The sequence below is a fragment of the Podarcis vaucheri genome, assembly GCF_965113315.1.
Source record: "Podarcis vaucheri genome assembly, chromosome: 9".
NCBI lineage: Eukaryota > Metazoa > Chordata > Lepidosauria > Squamata > Lacertidae > Podarcis > Podarcis vaucheri.
The window spans coordinates 44,560,342-44,582,806 of record NC_138767.1 but is presented as its reverse complement, the minus strand read 5'-3'; the positions used below and the strand labels follow the sequence as shown (position 1 = coordinate 44,582,806).

Sequence of the window (22,465 nt, the reverse complement as noted above, 5' to 3'; positions counted from 1 at the left end):
TTTTCAGTCGTTTTCTTATGGGGGCTCTAGGGCAACCTTACTATTCCTGGGTTAGCTCAGTCGGTAAAGCCTGAGACTCAGGACTGTGCGCTCAAGCCCTACGTTGGGCGAACGATTGAAGTTTCAACGCTACCATAATTCTAACTGCTCGCCTGTTACGCATTTAGGCAAAAGGCGCCTGCGCACACGCGGGAGTCCCCCAGGTCGCCGCATGCGCGAAGCTCTTCCTCCCATGCGGAGAAGGAACGAGGCCGGAAGCAGCGTATCCGGCGCGCGCGCGCGCGGCAGCTCCCGCCGTTGTTGCCAGGGCAGCTGTGCGTAATTGCGCGCGGAGAGAAGGCGCGCAGATGGACGAGCTCCCGGCTTCGCGGGACTCCGGCCTCGCGGGCTGCCGAGTGACGCAGCGGCTGCAGCAGCTGAGCGTGGCTGGCGGGGCCGAGGGGAGCTCGGCCGAGACCTCCCCGCCGGCCCTTGCCGCGAAGGAGGGCGAGAAGGGAGCCACGGAGGCCTCCGAGGCTCCCACGCGGCTTCCCGAGGAGGCCGGCCCTCATGGAGGCGGCGTGGAAGGAGGAGCCCCGCAGCCCGGCCCTTGTCCCGGCCTGTTGCAGCTGTCCGGCGCGGCGGGAGGGGAGCCGTCTCCGCTGGGAAATGGCTCGTCGTCGTCCTCCGTCGGCGGCCTGCGGCTCAGTTTCAACGCCGGAGGAGGCGGCGAGCCGGGCGGGGAACCTCGCCGCGACCCCGATGCTCCCGCTGCACCGGCAGACGAGACGCCCCTCCCCGGCGAGGGAAGGGAGGAGAAGCCGGCGCCGCCGCCCGATTTGAGAAGCTCCCTTTCTTGCCTTCCGGATTTTAACGGCGACCCCCAAGATGTAGGGATGGGTGTCGCGGAGGAATCGAGGCCGGCGCCGCTAGGGATCGAGCAGGACTCGCCGGCGATGGAAGGCGGCGGCGGCTCCTCCTCGGATTCCGACAGGTGGGTAGTTCCGCAAAGCATGGCAGGAAATCCGCCCGGCCGGAATCTTGCATTTTCGAACTTCCCGGGGAAGTAGGAGAGGAAAGGGGGTATTTGTAGTGCTCGGCTTGCTACCTAGTTGCGCGTAACCTTTTAATGGCCGCAAGACTGGAGAAGACTACTTTGGGAAAGTTAGAAGCTGGAAAAGGAGCTTGCCTGGCTTTGCTTCTGCAGTGATAGATTGCCGGTTGTGTAGCAGCAAAGAAAAGTCGCATGCAGCTCTAGAGAGTCTGTTTTATTTTGTGCTACCTTCCAGTTTTGCTTGTTACCAGCTTTATAAAAAAGCTGTCTGTAAATGTACTGTTGCAGGACATCCGAATTGCTGCTGAGCTGTGCACTGGGTTCCAGGGGTCTTGGTCCTCAACCAGGGCCTATGCTTCTTGGGAGAATTGAAGACAACTGTGGAGGTTGTCACTGCTTTAAGAATGACAGCCTTAACATATTTTAAAACTGATGTCTGTCCTTACATATGCTAGGGCAGTATGCGGCAGGAGTGATTAAGTTAATATTAAAACAAATCTAAACGGAGTTCGAAGTAGTTAAAAATGATGGAGCAGACTACCAACACTTAAAAATGCCATATACAATATTTTAACTAGCTCTTGCAATAAACTTGTCTATGCCCAGACATATTGATAAGAACATAGTCCGCTGGATCAGGCCAGTGGCCTGTATAGCCTAGCACTCCTCGTCACGGTTGCCTATGGGAAGCCTAGGAAACTGCTAGTTAAGTGATAAATAACAGAACCAGATGTATGTATATTTATTGGGCCTATTTTTCAATGGTACACCAGTGTGGTTTAGTGGTTACAGTGTCTGACCAGGACCTTGGAGACCAAAGCCCACTTGGCCCATGAAGCTCACTGAGTGGCCTTGGCCTATCCACTTCCTCTTAGCGTAACCTGCTTCACACTGGTAGATAGGTAGCCGTGTTGGTCTGCCATAGTCAAAATAAAAAAATTCCTTCCAGTAGCACCTTAAAGAAGTGTGCATGCACACGAAAGCTCATACCAAGAACTAACTTAGTTGGTCTTTAAGGTGCTACTGGAAGGAATTTTTTTATCCTGCTTCACACTGTTCTTGTGGGGATTAAATGAGGAGGGGGCAAACCATGTACACCACCTTGAACTCCTTGGAGAAAAAGGTCTTCTAGAAATCCAGTAAATAAGTAAATAAATAAGTAAATTCAGGTTTTAGGTACCTTAATATTTGAACAGACCTGGTCTTGTCATGACCAAAGCTATGTGTGCTGTTAAAAGTTGAATATTAATATACTGCAAAAGCTAAATTCTATTGGCATATTAGTGATGAGAATTAACCATACTTGGATTTTGTTTGTTTGTTTAGCACAATACTCCCAAGTAAGAAAGTGGCACTAAGGGCTTGCAAAGCATTGTAGTTCTGGCACTGGGAACACTGGGTCTCTGCCAATCTGCTGACTATGGAGATTTTGTGCAGGCATCAACAAACCAGTGAAATACATCCCTGCTGCCATGAAAGTTAGAAATGTACTGTTGCGGGCCATGCGAAATCGCTGCTGAGCTGTGCATGGGGTTCCAGGGGCTTGGTCCTCAACCAGGGCCTATGCTTCTTGGGAGAATTGAAGACAACAGTGGAGGCTGTCATTGCTTTAAGAAATATGATTTATTCACCTGTTTACACTTGAGTTTAGATTCAGGTAGAAATTGCAAAATATCTTTTGGAGGACCAGCATAGTTCTCAGCTCAACTGTATTATGCTTTTGAACTTTTTAAATGTCTGTTCTTGTGGGGAAGAACATTGGTACTGGCCAGAGTCCGAATAAATTGTGGGCTCTCTAAGAGCCTTTTGCTTGGAGAGGCTCAGCAAACAATTGTTTAGTCCCTTTCCAATCCTGCCCCCTTTCCTGCTCCCTCCTGTGTAGCTTGTTTGGTAGAGTCCCCCTAAAGCTCAGATTTGCATCTCATTCATGCCTTGATGGCAGGCTACAAGTGAACCAGAGTTTAGGCTTCTGCGAAATTTTGTGATCATAACAGCACTTACCAATCCAGAATTGTGTCCAGTGGTGTTTCTCATGTGACAGGAAGGATTCCATTGCTTCCTTCCCCAAATGTTCTCCAGAGGGTTGGGGAATCCTTCAGACCTTGTTTTTTTTGGAGGGGGGAGCGGGGTTCCAAGCAAGAGAGGGAAATCACTGGATATTACTTTCCCCTATTCTGCTGATTGAAGCCTTACCATAAGTTGAGCGACATGGTTGGATGCAGCCCATAGGCTTCTTTTGCTATTATATGAACAACAATTTCTTTTTTTGAGATTTTTCTGTAAATAGAATGTGGCAGGAGACATGCTGAAGAATAAAAATAAAATTTAACTTTCGTGCAGTGATACAGACAGTTCATCTACAGACAGTTCATCTTCTGTCTCCTCTTCTTCCTGTCTTCCAATGCTGTCTGAAGATGATGATCAGCAGTCTAAGACTGAAAGTAACTCTTGCCCTAATAGAAAGAAGGGCGAATTAAGTGAAGTAAGTATGTTGATTTATAGACTATCCTCATCTACTTATAGTTGGACGGTTTATCTGAGAATCTTATCTGTAGTGCTTTTATAGGGCAGAATTAGATGTTGTTATAGAAAGTGCTCAGAGCAAAGGGGCCCTCCTCCTTTGTCTGTTAAAGCATTGCAAGGGATGCTTTGGAGTCCCACTTTATTATCTTTCCCTATCACTTGTTTTTCTGGTCCAAACTTAAAGTTAGCAAGTGCCAAAACAAGTGTATTGTTTATTATTGTATATATTTGAACAATTTATAAACTGCATGGCTGCAATAGTTGCTAAGCAGTTTTCTAAGATACAATACCTCCAAAATTAAAACTGTAAAATCAAGAAAACAAGTTAATAATAATAAGTATTGTTTTGTTAATGTTTGTCTTTCTCTTCATGTACAGTGTCTGTTTTTGCTCCTCTTTTTTTAAAAAACCCCTCAAGACAGCAACTATAAACTTCAGTAAAACTTCAGTAAAAATGACTGCAGTAGGCACTCATTAGGGAGAAGGCTCTTGGTGGATTTGGTCTGTACCTCTGAGCCATGGGGAACACTTAACAGTGACTCCTGGAAATCTCAGTGATAGGGCAGGGATATAAGGAATTAGGCTGCCCTTGAATACTGGGCCCCAATGGTAAATTATTACAAAACCTTGAACGTGGCCCAGTAGTGTTTGGGCAGCCACTGCAGACTTTTGAGGTTTTGTACCAGCAATAGTCTGTCCCCATCAACAGTCCAACTAAAGCTTTTTGCATCAGCTGGAGCCTATGGACCAAGGTCCAAGATGTGCTGTGATTACTGTCTCCATCTCCACCCCCAGCCCAAGAGTCAAGAGAAGCAAATAACAGGCTGCCTGCTTCCTTTTAGGCACCCATGCTGCCTTCCCTAGTTAATGAGAGCTCAAGAGGCATGAAGACACTGGGCATGCACATCCTTTGTCACTTTTGGTGATTTGTAGGGAAGATAGCCAGAGGAGTTCCCGTTGTACTGTGCTTGCCTTTCCTTGGGCACTGTGCATCCAAACATGCAGAGTTTGCTAAAATTAGATGTTTTGACCAAAGGAAGCTCCAGGGAGGCTCACTTAGCATCTTCATTACATATCTTCAGGTGCCAGTTGAAAACATTCCTCTCCTCCCAGGCCTTTGGCTGCTTAAACAATCTATGGTCTTTTAAAGGGGGAGCATTGTTTTGTTTGCTATTATGTTATGTGTTTTTGTGTTTTTATACGTAAACTCCCCTGTGATCCTTGGATGGAGGGTGGTTTATAAATTTAATGAATAATAACAAGGTTAACTAATTGCGGATTTTAGGTCTGCAGTTATAAATTGACCCTCGGCCAGACAGCTACAAAGAGATTATCTAGGGTGGGCAGCAGTAGGATTAATATTTTATTATGAAAATAAAGTCTTAAAATTATCCAGCAGGAGCCACTTCCTGTTGAAGATTTTACCATAATTCTGCCTGAATCGGTTGAACTTATGCCTTTCGGAAAAGTGTCCAGCATCATTGAGCACCTAGGTAAGCGAAATGTTTATGTGTGTGCATGCTTTTTCAATAATTGTTCTCCTTTATAGTTCATAGTGTATTGAGAAGCTTAATGTTTTGACAGAGGGGTTCCTTTTGGAGGAAAGGCAGGATATAAGAATAAGTTATAATATGATACCATATTCCTAAGTGTGTAGATGCCAAGTGTATAGTATAGTTTAGTGTCAAGGGATAGTCAGAACCTCTAGAATGTGTACTTTTTGTTTCACCCCCTGGCTTCATGCACATCTACCCAAAACCTATATTTCATTGATTTCGTGCATGCAGCTGTGCATCCTGCCCCGCGCTCTCTCAGGCTACCATCAAAATGCAACTTCTTCTTATGCTTCCTTTGTCCCTCCAAAATATGTAGTAGGTCTCTTCTGCCTTACACCTCTCATCTCTGTGACTATTATTGCATCACATAGAACTAAAACCTAAAGGTAAAGGGACCCCTGACCATTAGCTCCAGTCGTGGCCGACTCTGGGGTTGCGGCGCTCATCTTGCTTTATTGGCCGAGGGAGCCGGCGTACAGCTTCCGGGTCATGTGGCCAGCATGACTAAGCCACTTCTGGCGAACCAGAGCAGCACACAGAAACGCTGTTTACCTTCCTGCTACAGCGGTACCTATTTATCCACTTGCACTTTGACGTGCTTTCAAACTGCTAGGTTGGCAGGAGCTGGGACTGAACAACGGGAGCTCACCCCGTCGCGGGGATTCGAACCACCGACCTCCTGATTGGCAAGTCCTAGGCTCTGGTTTAACCCACACCTCGCCAAATTCTCATTTTGACTCTTTTGCCGCCCATTCTTCCTCACTAGGCTCTCTCCTTGTTTCAGCAGGGTGCCCTTGCCAATAAGATCATTTTGTCTTGAGAATTACTAACTTTTCTTCTAGTTGTCAATGCTAAAACATGTGTTATGTGGAAGGCTGTCTGGGGGCACAAATTGAGCCACTTGGACAGCGATAAACTGCAGTGCAGTGAGACTAAAGTCTGAAGAAGAAAAAGCTTTGTAGAATGTGTATCACAGAAAGCAATGACAATATGTGAAAGTACAGAGGTACCCCGCAAGACGAATGCCTCGCAAGACGGAAAACCCGCAAGACGAAAGGGTTTTCTGTTTCGGAGGTACTTCGCAAGACGAATTTCCCTATGGGCTTGCTTCGCAAGACGAAAGCCCATAGGGAAATCTCCGGGGACCTGTTTTAAATTGCTGGCGGTCGGGAGCAAAGACTTTTGCCCACAGCCGGCCTTCAGAAGAGGTCCTGGACCTCTTCTGAAGGCCGGCGGGGGGCAAAAGTCTTTGCTCCCCCCGCCTGCCTTCCCGGGACAGCGGAGACTTCTCCGCTGCCCCGGGCGATCTTAAAATGCTGGCGGGCGGGAGCGAAGCGTTCGCTGCCGACCCCCAGCATTTTAAAATCTCCCCGGGACAGCGGAGAAGTCCCGCCCCGCTCGGGATGGCGGCACAGAGCTGTCTGCCGTGCCGGGATCAGCGCGGGCTCTGCACGGCCATCGGGAGCCGGGGGAGAAGCCCGCCCCGCTCCAGATGGCCGCGCAAAGCTGTCTGCCGTCCGGGGACGGCAGGCACATCTGCGCCGCCATCCCAAGCGAGGCGCTAAGTCCCGCCCCGCTCGGGATGGCGGCGCAGAGCTGTCTGCCCTGCCGGGACTGCCATCCCGAGCGGGGCAGGAGCCTCCATAGGCGCGCGTCACCTCTCCAGCCCCGCGCGCGCTCTCCCAGCTGGAGAGGTGACCCGCGCCTATGGAGGCTCCTGCCATAGGCGCTCGTCACCTCTCCAGCCAGGGGAGGGTCGCAGGGGGCTGCTTTAGCCCCGCGCGCGGTCTCCCAGCTGGAGAGGTGACGTGCGCCTATGGAGGCTCCTGCCATAGGCGCGCGTCACCTCTCCAGCCAGGGGAGGGTCGCAGGGGGCTGCTTTAGCCCCCCGCGCGCTCTCCCAGCTGGAGAGGTGACGTGCGCCTATGGAGGCTCCTGCCATAGGCGCTCGTCACCTCTCCAGCCAGGGGAGGGTCGCAGGGGGCTGCTTTAGCCCCGCGCGCGGTCTCCCAGCTGGAGAGGTGACGCGCGCCTATGGAGGCTCCTGCCATAGGCGTGCGTCACCTCTCCAGCCGGGGGAGGACCGCAGGGGGCTGCTTTAGCCCCGCGCGCGCTCTCCCAGCTGGAGAGGTGACGCGCGCCTATGGAGGCTCCTGCCATAGGCGCGTGTCACCTCTCCAGCCGGGGGAGGGTCGCAAGGGGCTGGGGGGAGATAGCGATCTCCCTGCAGCCCCTTGCTGCAAAAGACGTCGGGGGAAGCGGGGAAGCGAAGTGCTTCGCTTCCCGCTTCCCCCGGACCTCTTCTGAAGCAAGGGGCTGGGGGGAGATAGCGATCTCCCTGCAGCCCCTTGCTGCAAAAGACGTCGGGGGAAGCGGGGAAGCGAAGCGCTTCGCTTCCCGCTTCCCCCGGACCTCTTCTGAAGCAAGGGGCTGGGGGGAGATAGCGATCTCCCTGCAGCCCCTTGCTGCAAAAGACGTCGGGGGAAGCGGGGAAGCGAAGCGCTTCGCTTCCCCGCTTCCCCCGGACGTCTTTTGCAGCTGTTCCGAAGTGGGGAGGGTGGCGGGGACACCTGCCCCAGCCGCCCCACTTCGGAAAGCTGTTCCGAAGTGGGGAGGGGGGCGGGGACAGCTGCCCCAGCCGCCCCACTTCGGAAAGCTGTTCCGAAGTGGGGCGGGGGGGCGGGGACACCTGCCCCAGCCGCCCCACTTCGGAAAGCTGTTCCGAAGTGGGGCGGGGTGGCGGGGACACCTGCCCCAGCCGCCCCACTTCGGAAAGCTGTTCCGAAGTGGGGAGGGGAGTGGGGACACCTTCTGAAGGCGGGCGGGGGGCGAAAGTCTTTGTCCCCCCTGCCTGCCTTCCCAGGGGCTTTTAAACCGCCCCGGACAGCGGAGAAGTCCTCCGCTGTCCGGGGCGATTTTAAAATGCCGCCCGCCAGCATTTTAAGATCGCCCCGGACAGCGGGGAAGTCCTCCGCTGTCCCAGGGTTTTTTTAAAATGCTGGGGGTGGGAAGAAAAGCCCTTGTCCCCCCCCCCAGCCTTCAGAAGAGGTCCGGGGACAGACTGTCCCCGGACCTGGTCTGAAGGCGGTTTCCCTAGGAACGCATTAATTCATTTTCAATGCATTCCTATGGGAAACCGTGCATCGCAAGACGAAAAAACCGCAAGACGAAGAGACTTGCGGAACGAATTAATTTCGTCTTGCGAGGCACCACTGTAAATAGAAAATAAACTTTGGGACAGGTAGTGGTTTTTGTGCTTGGTGTTCAGTTAGTAGTGATATTTTAGTATTGGAAGTTTCTTAATAGCGCCACAAACACTGCAGTGTCAAAGATTCCATTGGCAAAGGATAATTCTGAGGTATAGTCCACATAGTGATACAGTTCCATATTGGTGGCAATATTTTTCATACTTTCTGTGGGCATTTGTTTACTCTTCATTAAGTTGAAGGTGGTAATTATGGAATTGCAGCTAAAGTTGGAGAGGAAGAGAAGAGGGACACACCATAGTACCACAGAGCTAGCTGCAAAAATCTGTATCTTTAGGCAGGACGTTGTATATATTAAATTGTATTATACAAATTAAAAATCTACTTATTCCAGTAAAACCTAGAGGCAAGTAAGATTGTCCATGCCAGAGAAGGCTGCATGAGTCTAGCAATGCTGTTCCAACTCCTGGGTTTATACCATAAAATTAAAATACGGAGAAAGCAAAGCTATTGGCATGCATGTGAGGTAAATGGTTTCTTTTTTTCAGAAAAAAATGTTTCTGTACTGTTTTTCCTGTGGGAGCCAACAGCGATGAACAACATAGAGAATACAATAATCAAAACCATCTTAAAAGCATTTAAAATGCATCTGAAACCAAAATAATGTACAAAAACATTAATTGAAAACATGTTGTTGCCATGTTTGTTTTGAAGCCGCATGGTATGAATGAACTGCCATAATGGGGGGGGGGAGTATTTTTGCTGTTCAAGAAGGAAAAGTGTATTGAGCGTAATATTCTTGTCTAGATTTTGACTCATGTTGCGGCTCTTCCTTCTGGTTCCCCTTAGCGTTACCCCTCTTTTTGTGCTTGAAATGGTACGGGCCAGACACTAGCATGCTGCATTTCTCCTAAGATTGCGAATCTGTAAGTGAACCCCATTGAACAGAGTGGGACATGAGACTGAAAAAATATGCACAGGCTTTCACTGCAAATCTTACCTTTCTAAAAGCAAATAAGATAGGTAACGGATTTAAAGTGACAGGGTCTTTCAAGCACATTTTCTACACAGAACATGAATCATAGTCTGTCAAATGCAAGCGATTTAAATCAAGCCTAAAATTGTGCTGATAGCTGTGTAATCCTGATTGTATGAAAACGCGCATGCAGAAATATAGCGTGACTAGTACAACTGAGCATTCTTATTGGATGCTCAAGCCATTGTGATTAAGTCACTGAAATATGCATTTTAAGGTGACGTATTTCTTTTTGAGTTAAAATCTACTCAGTAGTTCCATCTGTTCAAAACATGGGTCATTGCACTTGGGTTTGTCCAACCTTTTTTCTTTCTTCCTGGGGGTACATTTGAAATTTCGGGAGTGCTGTGGCTGCTGCACCTCAGTCCCCTCTCTCCTTCCCTCCCTGATTATTTTTACACAAGGTCCTCTGGAAACCACTGCCACAGAGATAAACTGCAAAGCTGTAAATCACAGATCAGCAGCACCAAAGCACAAAAATATTGATGAAAGGCACAGATCCTTATGGATCTGAACCGTTTCAAGATGGGATGCCAATAGATTACAGAACACATATATGGACAGATACTTTGATAATGTGAACAAGTGGGGAAATGCCTTGCAACTCATTACAGTAAGTTACAGGTTTTGATTTACAGCTTCAGGCCTTTAAAGAAAAGTTTATATGTGGTACAATATATTTTCACACCTGATGAGGTGAGAAGAGAGAGACCAAAGCCATTAACTGACACTCACAAGATCACTGTTGCTACTATTCAACTAAGTTTTATTTAGAGTAGACCTATTTGAGTTAATGAGCATGACTAATTTAAGTCCTTTAATTTCTGTTGATCTGCATCCTGTGTAGTCTGGTGTTAGCCAGAACATGTCACAAGAGTGCACTTTTTTATTTTTCTATTGCTTCACCTTTATAGCCCTAGTAGGGATCAAGCTGTCACTGCTGCATTAATTGTACTCAGGAGTTTTTTTGTGAAGGAGTGATGAGTGTGAATATTTAATTGATCATTATACTGTCTCAGAATGGATGACTTCCTTGCCAGGAAATGAGTTTCCGTTAATAAGTGTTGCAGAAGCATTTTCTTGTTTCTGCAGCAATGAATATTAGATTTTTGCAGGATAATTGGGAGTAATTTACATTTTTATTAAATGATATCAAATCACCTGCCTTCTTTGTAGTTTTCTTCTTTAGAAATTGACACTCTTTTACATAGTTTCATGCACTTTTGATGTTAAGCATGAAATCTGCTTGTCAGAAAGTATATAATAGGAAAGGTAACAGTTTATCCAAAATATCCACAATTCATTACATTGCTATTAGTTCTACAGCAAAGTGTCACAGTGCTTTTCTTGAAGCTATTGATCTCTGCGTCTTTTAATTATACCGTCCCAGTGAATATCAAGCTTAATGGAGAGGTGTAGCATTCTGATAGTTCTAGCAGAAGTTGATAGATGTCTAATTTCCATCTGTAGAAACAATAGAGCTTTCTGATTTGTAGCAATAAGCAATTGTAAACAGTGAGCTTGTGAGTACTGAGAATGCTACTCTGTCTTACAACAAGCTCATCACATGAATACCTTCAAATGGGGCACTGCTTTCCCAGTGCACATGCTGGTTTCACATGATGCATGGCTCAAACTTTATTCATCAGTGCAGCTATAGATTAATATTGTAGTTTAAAGTACCGTATGTACTCGAGTATAAGCTGAGTTTTTCAGCATATTTCTTATGGTGAAAAAGCCTCCCTCAGCTTATACTCGAGTGAGGCGGGCAGGCACAGGGGCCAAGGTTGGAAGAGGCTCTGCGCTGTGCCTCTCCCAACTGGGCTCCTATGCCTGCTCTTGTGAGCGGCAGAGGTGGCGGCGGAGGGACGAGCAGCCTGAAAGGAGCCCTTTCGGGCTGCTTGTTATTCCTCCTCTTTCACCGCTGTCGGCAGTGGCAGAGGAGGAAGGAGCAGCCTGAAAGCAGCCCTTTGGGGCTGCTTGTTCTTCCTCCTCCGCTGCCGCCGCTGCCAGGTTTGTGGTGTGGTGAACCGGCTCATACTCGAGTCAATAAGTTTCCCCAGTTTTTTGTCCTAAAATTAGGTGCCTCTGCTTATATTTGGGTCGGCTTATACTCGAGTATATACGGTAGTTCCTCAAACTTGGGTTATGAAGGTAGAAGCAGGGCAATGAGATTTAAACTAATGCTGTTTAACCTTCTTTTGGAAAAGGTTGTCAGCTTTATAATATTTTCTTTTTAGTAATAATAGAGTCACAGAAAGGGCTACCTCCAGTCAATGAAGATACAGTGCTATTTAAAGAAGATCGGCATTCAATGGGAAAGGTGAGCAAATTGCATGTGACTTGTACTATATATATTATTTTCTAAAGCAGGAATGGGGAACCTCAGGCCTGGGGGCTCAATGCAACTCTCCATCTGGACTTTGGGATTCTCCTCAGACTCCATCACTTGGGCCTCCCCACCCCTGGCCTGCCGAAGGCTACCCACAAGGGAACGTGGTCCTCAGACTCAAAAGGCTTCCCCATCACTAATCTAAAGCCTTTTGGCTTTTTGCATTCTGCTCATTATGTGTTTTTACATATTTTTGATTGATGTCTAATGAATTTCTGGGGAATATATCTTTTTAAGTAAAGAACAACTAAAGAGGTAGAAATACTTTGCCAGTATAAAGGCACTATCCAGCTACCTTACGTAGGCAGTAACCTTGAAGATACTTAACTGTACTTTCAAATAGATGATTTTGAAAAAATGACTCACCATGTTGCATAGGTTCAGCCAGTGATAAAATATAGATTGAAAGCCAATTCCTTTGTTTTAGATTGTACGTTGGAGGGCCTATTTCTCTCTTGTGCTGCACTTATTTGCATACATTCAAATGAACTTGGCTTTTCTGTTTGAGCATTCAAAGAAACATGCTTAAAATCAATGTGGCCCGGAGGAGAATTCTTACAGGGTTGTGTTCAGCAGTGTTGTCCATCTTACTTTAAGACTGTCATTAGCAGAACAGGACAGAAGCAATTTTCACTGATTCCCTCTCCCTTCTTAAGCCCCTGCACCCTTCCTAAATCACTCAACCATTTGAAGGGGGGAGGGGGAAGGAATCATTGAAAACTGCTTCCTTCCTTGTTTGTCTGACAGAAGCCTTATGAGCAGCTGAGTAATGCTACATTGTTTGATACAACATAGTATTTTATATTGGGTGCTTCAGTTCCCCAAGCTGTGATGTGTTTTGGATTGCTACTATATCATTAGCCCAAGTCAGTATGGCTGTGCTGACTGGGGCTGATGAAAGTTAGTCCAAAACATGTGGAGGGCACCAGGTTGGTGAATGGTAAATTATAGAATGTCTAATGTTGGTTTTTGTCTTGCAGGTCTTTGAGGTATTTGGTCCTGTGTCACATCCCTTTTATGTGCTACAGTTTAACAGTCCTGAGCGTATAGAATCCAAAGGTATTAAGATGGACGAGGCTGTATATTTTGCTCCATCCGTTGAAAGCTTCACCCAGTATATATTTCCAGAAAAAATAAAACAGTAAGTAATGTAAATGTGTGCATCTTGAAAGTCTTGCTAAATAGATTTAGAACTCATCTCTTTGATGATGCATTCCAAAATGCTTAGACAATACCTTTGCTAGCCGTTAGTGTCCATATACTTACAATTCCTGATATATGAATATGAGACTTATATGCAGATGTTCCTCTGAGGTCCTTACCTTGGTTCTCCTGAAGATTTCCTCATTTTGAGCTATAAATTTGGTATGGAAATACACAACTCATATTGCCCAGAAGGCTTTTTAATTCTAGACTAAATGTAGCCTTCAAATGATCCAAAACCTATCCTTGAGCATAATTAGCCTTTTGGATTTAGGATTCCTGATTAAAAATCGTAATGATTTTGAACAGAAGTTAAAATCATGTGCTATATCCTCTCCCATAAGGGTGTGTTTGGGATAGAGGAAGCATCTATCCTGAGCTTCGTCAAACGTTGCTCTGTTGATAACCCCTGTTCCTTATTCAAAATGTTCATCAGATCAGGTGGAAATGGGTTTGCTCCTTATTTGTGGCAACAGGCTATTCTCTAAACTGAAGGCCTCATTAAGTAAATGCAGCATGCATGCACCAAGAAGTCCTGTTTTTTTATCTGTCTTAACCTTTTATCTGTGGAGGAAGCATGGATGAATCACTGCAAGTATTGAGAAGCTCATATGGGGCGTCTATATCTCCATTCTGCTTTCCCTCTCCTGAGTAACTTGCATGTTAGACAGAAGGGGGAGGGTAAGGCTCTGAGCCATGATGAAATCATCTGCTGCAGCTGCTGTGCTGGGGCTTGGACTGGATCAGGCCCTGTCAGTTTCAGTTAAAATCTGTTTCTGTTTAGAGAGCGGTATTAGGGCTCACTGACAGTCCTATTTCAGTACTCAAGATAGGAACTTGGAGCTGAATGAACTGTGACTTGCCCAAGGCCACTTAGTAAATTTGTCACAGAGGTAAGATTTGAACTGTTGCTTTCTGGCTCATGCTGCTGGCGAATATGGTACACAATTGAATTGAAGTGGGCAATTTGAAAAATTACCACTGGTTTTCCGGCAGGGTGGATTTGATTTAAATCACTAGTCAGTAAGACTTGGTTTAAATTATTATTTTTTTACAGAAAGACACATTCTTGCTGGTATAATCTTAATATTTACAGCCAGATGAAGGTTTCATTTTTGTAATAATAAATTTTCAGAGTAGTTTTTACAGTTATATCAAAAATTCCTGATTTGGTTATACTATTAGAAATACATTGACAGATAATTATTAAATTATTGTGAGGTTTAATAAGGTTTTTTTTTAATCATTTATTTTTATCCACCCTGTTTTCCGGCTTTTCCTCTCACCCATGACAAGAGAACTCTCAAAGGACAAATGTTGTCTTAGGAATCACAGTTCTTGCAAACTTTTAATTAAATCTGACGTTCCCAGACTGGAATCAATACTGCATGTGTACTATAATGTTCCATGTATTTCTTTGCCATGTGTGGTTTTTTGCACATAAGATGAATTAGACATTATAAGATGCAGGTGAGTTTTCCTATGTGAAATTGATATCCATAGTAGAAGCTGTTTTGAGTGTTCAAATTCTGAATGGCTGAGGCTGCAGGTAGCATTTGAGTTGTGGGGTTTTTTTTATTCTTTCCTCCTGCTTGAGGGTAACAGTAACTCATGTATAGAGATAATGCCCAGTATATAGATCTTTCACTTTGTCTCATCTTGCAGAGAGAGAGGATCTGACGCATCATGGAAAAATGATGAAGAACCACCACCCGAGGCAAGTACATCCTTTTGTGTACAAATTTTATACCTTAATGTCTGTAAGTGGTTACTACTTAAAGAGCAATATTCTTGCGGGATATTATATGCATAGAAAAACCACTTAAGCAGTGTCTGTCGTTCAACGGAATATGAATTTCCCTGAGAGCATCTTAACATTTAATTGTCTGAACAACAATGAGAGATAGTGCTGCATATATCTTGTCTGCATCTTCATTAGCTCTTTATGAGAATCAGTCCTTTAGCTCCACGTATCAGTAGTCTGAAAGCTGGATTTTCAAAGTAGTTTGTCAATCTTTAAAAGGTTTTAGTTCATCCTCAGAAAGAGGATAAATTGACTTGGATCCTAAACTGCTTCTTCAGCAACTTAATGAAGGAGTAATTTTCTATCATTGCCCCCTCCACCTATAGCTCCCCACATATCCTATAATATTCTCAAGGATCAAGCTGGGGGAACTCCCAATGGCAGATTTTTCATTGAGTTTGTGAAAGGCAGGTTAGAATCCCATGGTCCGTAACATGTCATGAAGATCATGCTGCTTTAATTTTGTATTTCTGCAGTGAAACTGATTCTTGGTCCAGTTCCAGATTGCTTCTCCTTTAGTGTAAATAGTAAATTTAGGAAAGATACAAAACTAGTTGTATCATTTTGTACTTTGAATGCTATGTAAATAATCCTTTCCTATATTTTTCACTACTACTACTACAAATTTATTATATATACCCCGCCCATCTCCCTGGGTTTCTCTTCTACTACTATACTCCAGTGGTAGTAAAGGTGCTCATAGTGTATTCCAGAATGTCGTATTTATGAATGAGCATCAAATAACCTGTTATTGCCTGCTGATAGCCAGTAAAAAGAACCAAATGGTATATTCTGCTCAGTTTCCAGTTTCTTATGTAAATATTTTGATCTAGGCTTTAGATTATAGTGATGATGAGAAAGAGAGAGCAGCTAAACAGCAGAAGAAATCTCAGAATCTAAGAAGAAAGAAGTGCCGACCACAACCAGAGGATTCCAGTAAGTAGGTGCTATTACGGAATTTTAATGTTGGGCCTCAAAGCAAATTAATGTATAAAAGCTCAAAATCCCACTTTCTTATATGGATTACTGTATGAATATAGCATAATTGTAAATGTTAGTCCTTGCGTGTGAGAACCTTTCAGTGTCAATATTGCCTTTATCCTGAACAGATTAACAGTGTGGGGTTGCAGGGGGAAATTATCATTTATTCTGCTTCGGAAGCTGGAAATGTTTATTGAATTTTTATCACACCCTTCTACCCAAATGAATCCACGGTGTCAGCAGACATTCATTGGTTCGTTGCAATTTATATGCTGCCTTTCTCGCAAGGTGACCAAAGCAGTTTACAAATTTAAAGGACTGAAACAAATGAAAACACATTTAAACTTGGCCCGGGGTGGGAAGGGGACAGTCCGTGTTCCCCATGATACCACATTCGCAGGATAACCCTGAATTACCAAAATACCACAATTGCTTTTTCATTTCTTTCTTCAGATGGGAACGGAGCTCATCATCAGCCCAGAAGACAATATCCTTCAGATTATTCACATGGCTATTTTGGGAGAGAACCCAATCCTACCTTTGCCAGGAGTCGGTTTCCTCATTCGTCTGCTTCCCCACGTTCCTTCAGGCAGTATGGGACATCTCCACAGCATTACTCTAACTTCACAGAACTTCCAAAGCCTTCAGCTTATTGCCAGCAGCAGAGGCAGGAGAACCTGAGGAGACATCAATATTCTTTTCCTCCCCCAACATTTGAAACTGTTAATAACGAGGCAAATTTCCCACCTCCTCCCCCATCTGTACCATGGGGGTGGCCTCATGAGTGTAGTCAGAATGCATACGACCCGCTGTTCTCACTGCTGTCTCTGCCACCGCCACCCCCACCTCCAATACCACCTCCACCTGCTGCTCCCCACAATGCTCATCTTCCTTAGAGTAAAGTGGTCCTTTTGTCATTCAGGGACCTGGAGAATCTATAATTGTGCACCTGATGCTTTGTATATTCTTACGTCCCCTGTGGAGAGAATGATTTTCAAATTATGTACAAAAATATAAACTTTGAGGTTTTTGTATGGAATTAAAAGTATAAACCATGTGTATTTTTTGTTTGTTTTTAGAACTGACAAAAGAATAGGGTTTAAATTTTATAGAACATACCTACATCTAATGGAAATACTAAAACATGACTATATTTGTACAATCCAAGTTCCTGGAATTTTTTTTTATAAAGCTGTACATTATTTTTATAGTAGCTGTCCTAAACGAATTTATGTATTTGTCAATGCAATAAAAGAAGATTGTGTTTGCGGCATATATATATGGATTTAAAAGTTTATCCAAGAAATACGTTTAAATTATGAATTATATGCTGAATGTATGGCAAAACATATCATCCCATGCCAACAAATGCCAATTCTTAAAATAAAAATAATGTGTTGTCCAACCAAGACCTATTGAGTTTAGTGGGCACGTGCTTAACTCTCCTTTTAAATTTGAGGTTTTAACCATGCTTTATTTAGTAATCAGACAGGGGTATGAAATGGTGAAATTGGCTTGTTGACCATTTTGGTGGTAATTAAAAGTTTAGGTGATTAGGTTACCACCTTTATGTCTGGTTGACATAAGAAGTTACAGTACAAGTAGCCTGAATTAGCTTCTGTACTGCATCATGAAAAAACATAGCCATAGGAAGAAGTAGTCTTCTTGTTTGAGGTCATTGAAGAAAGTCTTGTGTTCAGATTAAGATTGCTAATAGTTTCACTTCAGCTTCCACATCTGATACTACGTGTCATTTTTGAAGGCTTAAGCGCCATGATGTGATGGATCAATGGAGAAACTAACCACTAGATCTGACTAGGCTTTCTGTTTTGTGTGAAATTGAAATAAATAGACTTTGTTCAAATTATGGTGTTGAATAAAATTATTTGTGGTGTCTGAAGTATGTCTATAGGTTTTGGTCCTAAGCTGAACAAAGTTCATAAGTGAATCAAGCTAGGTTATACATATTTTTTGCCAGTCCACTTCAGGCTGCGTATTCAAATTTCTTCTCATTTCTTTTTTCAGCATCACTGTGCCTGCATTAGATGAAACTTTCTGTATTGTCTAGAGCTAGACTTTAATTACTTTCCCCTTCACTTTTCTGTGCTGACTGGTATTGACAGGATGCCATTTGTAGGCAGCAAGTTGTGTCTGTCAGACAGGCACTATTGCTGCCTCATTTGCCTCTTGTCACCCCTGTGTTGTCAAGAATTCACAAGATAAGCATGCTGGAACTGATCCTCCTGGATTTTGATGACCTTACGGGAGCAGGCCTCCTTTGATAGCATATGCTAAGCCCCAATTTACCAGTGTGTCGCCAGCTACATGACTCTTGACTTCATCTTGTTGCTGTCATTACTACTGGTGGCAGTCCCTCTCTGAAGACCCTAACAGCTGCTGCCACAACTATGTTAGTTTCTCTAAGACATTGCCTGCTGTAGCAGTTGGTCTGCTCTCTACAAGGTATGTGACTGTAGCCACCTTAGTACTGACCATCATGGTCTGTATATAATTCTCCATTGCAGCTGACCATGCTCACAAGGCCTCTTCTCCTTCCCTGCAATAGGTGTGTCTAGTGAACTTTTCTCTGGCAAAATAAAAAAATTCCTTCCAGTAGCACCTTAAAGACCAACTAAGTTAGTTCTTGGTATGAGCTTTCGTGTGCATGCACACTTCTTCAGAAGCATTCACACTTTTCTCTGGCACTTCCCTATAGTGGGGACATTCCAGGAGTCAGTTAAGGGGTGGAACAGTAAGGTCCCCACACCGGACTTCAAGCGTGCATGCTGAAGGCTGGGGCCAGGCAACTATCTCTTGCCTATTCTAGAAGGTTCAGGTCTCATATGTGCAACTGCACAGATGAAAACTTTAAAAGATTAAAGGGTTTAATAGGGTTTCCCTCCAGCTTGTTTCACTTACCTTTAGAAAATATTACCGGACTGAAGCTCCCATTTCCCATTCTTCAGTCAGTTGCCTTTCTGTAACCACTAAGCATAGGCTGTGGGGATATTGCCCATTTGATTTTTTCGCCAGATTCAAAAACAACTTTATTTATTTATTTTGCTGTGCTGCTATTTTTGTCTTTTTTTTACTTGGTGCTGTTTTATATTAAATAAGCATTGGCACTCACAGCTGAACATTAGCAATACTGTGAATTACGCTATTATGGGCCCATTTGGATAGAACAACATTCAAAACTTTGTTTCAAAGATGTGTGGTGAAAGTTCTTTTGAACCATTCACCAAAGTCTTAACACATCTCCCAAAATGTCTTCTATGAATAATTGTAAGCAATTCTCTGGCCATGATGCACACTTGCAGACAGAAAAACGAAAATTCCATTAAGCATGGCCAGAAAACAATAGCTTTATAGCTCAGGCAAAACCACAGAAAGATAATTGAAGCTAGTGCTGCAGTTAAAAGAGCTAGTCTGAAATAGTTGCTTTCAGATGAGTTGGAAAGAGTATAACTTGTCATTTGCTGCTATTGTGATGTTTAAAAAATGCTAGTGCCATAAATATCCAAAACTGGCATTTTCTAAAAGAACAAGTCTTGCTATGGAAGACATTGCATTAAATGATAAGTGGTTCAGACTGTAATTTAACTAACAAAGGTTAATCAAACTTTTGCTTTCATTTCTCATGGCAGGGGGAATCTTTGTTGTTCCTTACTTTGAAATAATTTAATGATAGCACCAAAGAGTCTTCAGAAACCAAGAGTGGTTAAAAAATACCCTTGAAAAATTAGGTCCAATTGTTTTTATTTACCACATCATCATAATTTCAGGGCAAATTTTGGAATCCAGGTAAGTATTCTTATTGGTGAGGGCGGAGGCTGCAGCCTTGAGAGATCAGGGTCCTTCCATGTGTGAGTGGAAGAGCTTTCTGCTTATCCATGTATTTCAGAGATCCAAGCCTTTGCTATGAAGTGCGTGCATTCACAATCTAATAGCTTTCATCAAGATAAACGCTAAACATAATTTCCATAGAGTTTTCAGATAATGGAGGCTTGATTATAATACGAATCTATATGATTATCAATATTCACTTCATCGGTACGTGCAACTGTATGTCTTAAGGATGCCTGAGAACAAGCTTACGTATGGTAATGTAGAATTCGGTGAATGAAATAAGAAGATGTTATGGCATAGTGTGAATTTTGCTTCTATACTGCATGATGAATGTGCATATTATGGTGAATGTAGCCCACATTAGACATGCAGTCCACATTATTCCTAATAAGTTTGTGTATGTACACACTATGTACCTCCTTTTAATAATCTGTAATGATGTTTCAAATAACCATATTGCAAATTTATTATTTCAAGTTTCTATGCATACTTACTAAGAAGCAAGACTCAAAAATCCCCAGGCTGTTGGTACTTCTTTATCGTGGTAGCTCTTTCCCCAGTTTGCATCCTGGCAAATCCTTTGTGAGTGAAATCAGAATTAAACTGATAATCCTTGTTCCTAAAAAATATTAAAGTTAATTACGGGGAAACAAATAATTACAGAATTTCACTAACCGTATAAATTTAGTTCAAGCATCTATCTTAACCAAGTTAGTGTGACAGATCTTCTATTATGGACGATTACATTATCAGTCTGCTTATACAAATGCGATTGCCTGGATGATAATACCCAAACCCTATCTGATTAGTGCCATATTCCTAGATTAGCATGTCAAACTGTCAACAGCAATCAAGAGATGATAAGCTGATGGATCTTGGTACTTATTGCTGTGTTGAACAGATTGATTGCATATTTATAGTGTGTCTTTGGTTACCTAGCGTCACTTTACAATAACATATTACTGTATCATAATTCTATTAGGGTTGTTATAGAAGGATGTCATTTAACTTGTGAAGCAATTCTCTCATATGATTTCCCTGGAGGAAGATTTAAGAATGCACTTGGCAAATAGTTCCATCTTTTCACCACAAAATCATGATAGGATTGGTGGTGTTTATGTGAAAATGTGTGCTGTACAGTATACAGTGACTATCTAAATACTCACAATATTGTGCTTTTATCATTTTTGAAATTTATTAAACCTAGTCCTGTAATTGCTAGGCAGGGCTATATTATTGCAATTGACTTGTAGGTCAAGCTTGATATGGATTTCAATGGGAGCAATGTCGAGCAATTTCTCTAATAATAATCTTGTCTGTTGAACAGCATAATCATTCCCAATCATTTCTCAAAAATACCTCACCTTTTCTTAATAAGTCAGAGACCCTAACTTTCTCAGTAGGGACTGTGCTCATGCAAAATAATAAGAAATAATAAGTTTGGAAGTAGAATATTAAGAAGAGCAAGGATTGGACAGAGTATGAAAAATGAATGACAAGAGAATTTAGGTGTTCTGCACAATCTTTTTAAAAAGTAGGAGCTGTAACAGTGACAACTACTGCTTCTTAATGGCCGAAGGGTGTGTGGAGCCCCCAACTATTCCTGACCTACAGTGTAAAGTGGACAGTGCTTTGTACCCTCAGCAAGGATTATCTTCTAATATGTGAGAAGGATGGTTGGAACTGGAGGGACTCACAAGAGAAAACATAGTGGTTCTTCCATTTCCCCACACAGGGATGAGGTGGAGAGGTTACTGTGTCATCAACCTTCACCATCTCCTGGGGCTCAAGATATTGCTGGGAGGTGATTTCTATTTCAGTGCCAGCCAGTGTACCTTTTAATGCCAGCCTTAGGTTTTACTGGCAGGGGTAGAATATATGTGTTCAGCACAATAACCAACTTCTCAATGTACCTTGAACATTGCCCACACCTGGACACATACACCATATTACAAAAAGTAGTGTGACAGGGGACCTCTATGTGAACATATCACATTTTTGAGTTCCTTTCCCCCTTAAAACATTACAGAGACTGGGCCTAAGCATGTACAGCTGTGCATCTTGTGTTTTGGGGAGTTGATGGTGATGATGGCAGCTCCTTCACCACAGAAATGTAATCCATGACCTGGTGAGAATATGTATTAGTGACCCAAACAAATGGAAATGTTTTACATTCTCCTGATGGAATAATGTCACTACAAGGGAACTTTTGCAGCAAAAAAACAATGCAAACAATCCAGCCTTCCTCCAGGAACGAGTTTTGTGATGTGAATATCTGCATGTGTAAACAGATAAAGTACTTGGATTGAAAGCTATTGCCTAAATATTAAGGCATGTTTCTACACTGTGGGCCATTTCCACCTACATGTTTTGAAGAAAGGCATATGAAAGCTTTAGAAGTATTAGAGTAAATGAGAACCAGCATTTTTCTGACTTGAAGCTGTTCTTTTTTTCCAGCTTGAATGCCATAGAAAGGCTTAAGGCAATAAGAATCCATACAAGTGTGATATTAGCTAAGGCAAAAAAAGGAGATTATGGATGTAGGAAATATAGCTTTGAGGGTTTTCTTTCCTCAAAATAGAAAAGAAACACAAAAAAGAAAATTCTCTATACATATTTCAATTATTAAGATAGTATTAAAAGTTTCAGCAACACTGTAAAAAATGGGGACTATTTAATCAACTGTAAAAAATGCACCCTGCCCTCAGTGAATATTCTCTTTGGGCAGGGTTGCTCACCAAGGTAAAAGATCCTGTTCAGATTGAGGGCAGGAAGCATTGCTCACAATTTGAATTGGCAGGGATATATTGTTCTCAAACACATCCAGACAATTCACAGTATCCTGATAATGTTGCACTGTTTATGTAATCTTTGATTAGTTA

At 43.4% G+C, this 22,465-nt stretch overlaps 1 protein-coding gene across 1 annotated transcript; it reads left to right on the top strand.

Annotated features, from left to right (window-relative positions):
• Positions 1 to 211: 211 nt before the first annotated feature.
• NAF1 (nuclear assembly factor 1 ribonucleoprotein) lies at positions 212 to 17,598 on the top strand (the record flags this gene model as incomplete). Its single annotated transcript, XM_082237230.1, is given in 10 exon segments — positions 212 to 227; positions 230 to 270; positions 273 to 973; positions 3,374 to 3,515; positions 4,953 to 5,049; positions 11,595 to 11,677; positions 12,727 to 12,887; positions 14,615 to 14,666; positions 15,587 to 15,689; positions 16,188 to 17,598. Coding segments are annotated over 10 exon segments (1,839 nt in total). The 3' UTR covers positions 16,631 to 17,598.
• Between the last annotated feature and the right edge of the window lie 4,867 nt (positions 17,599 to 22,465).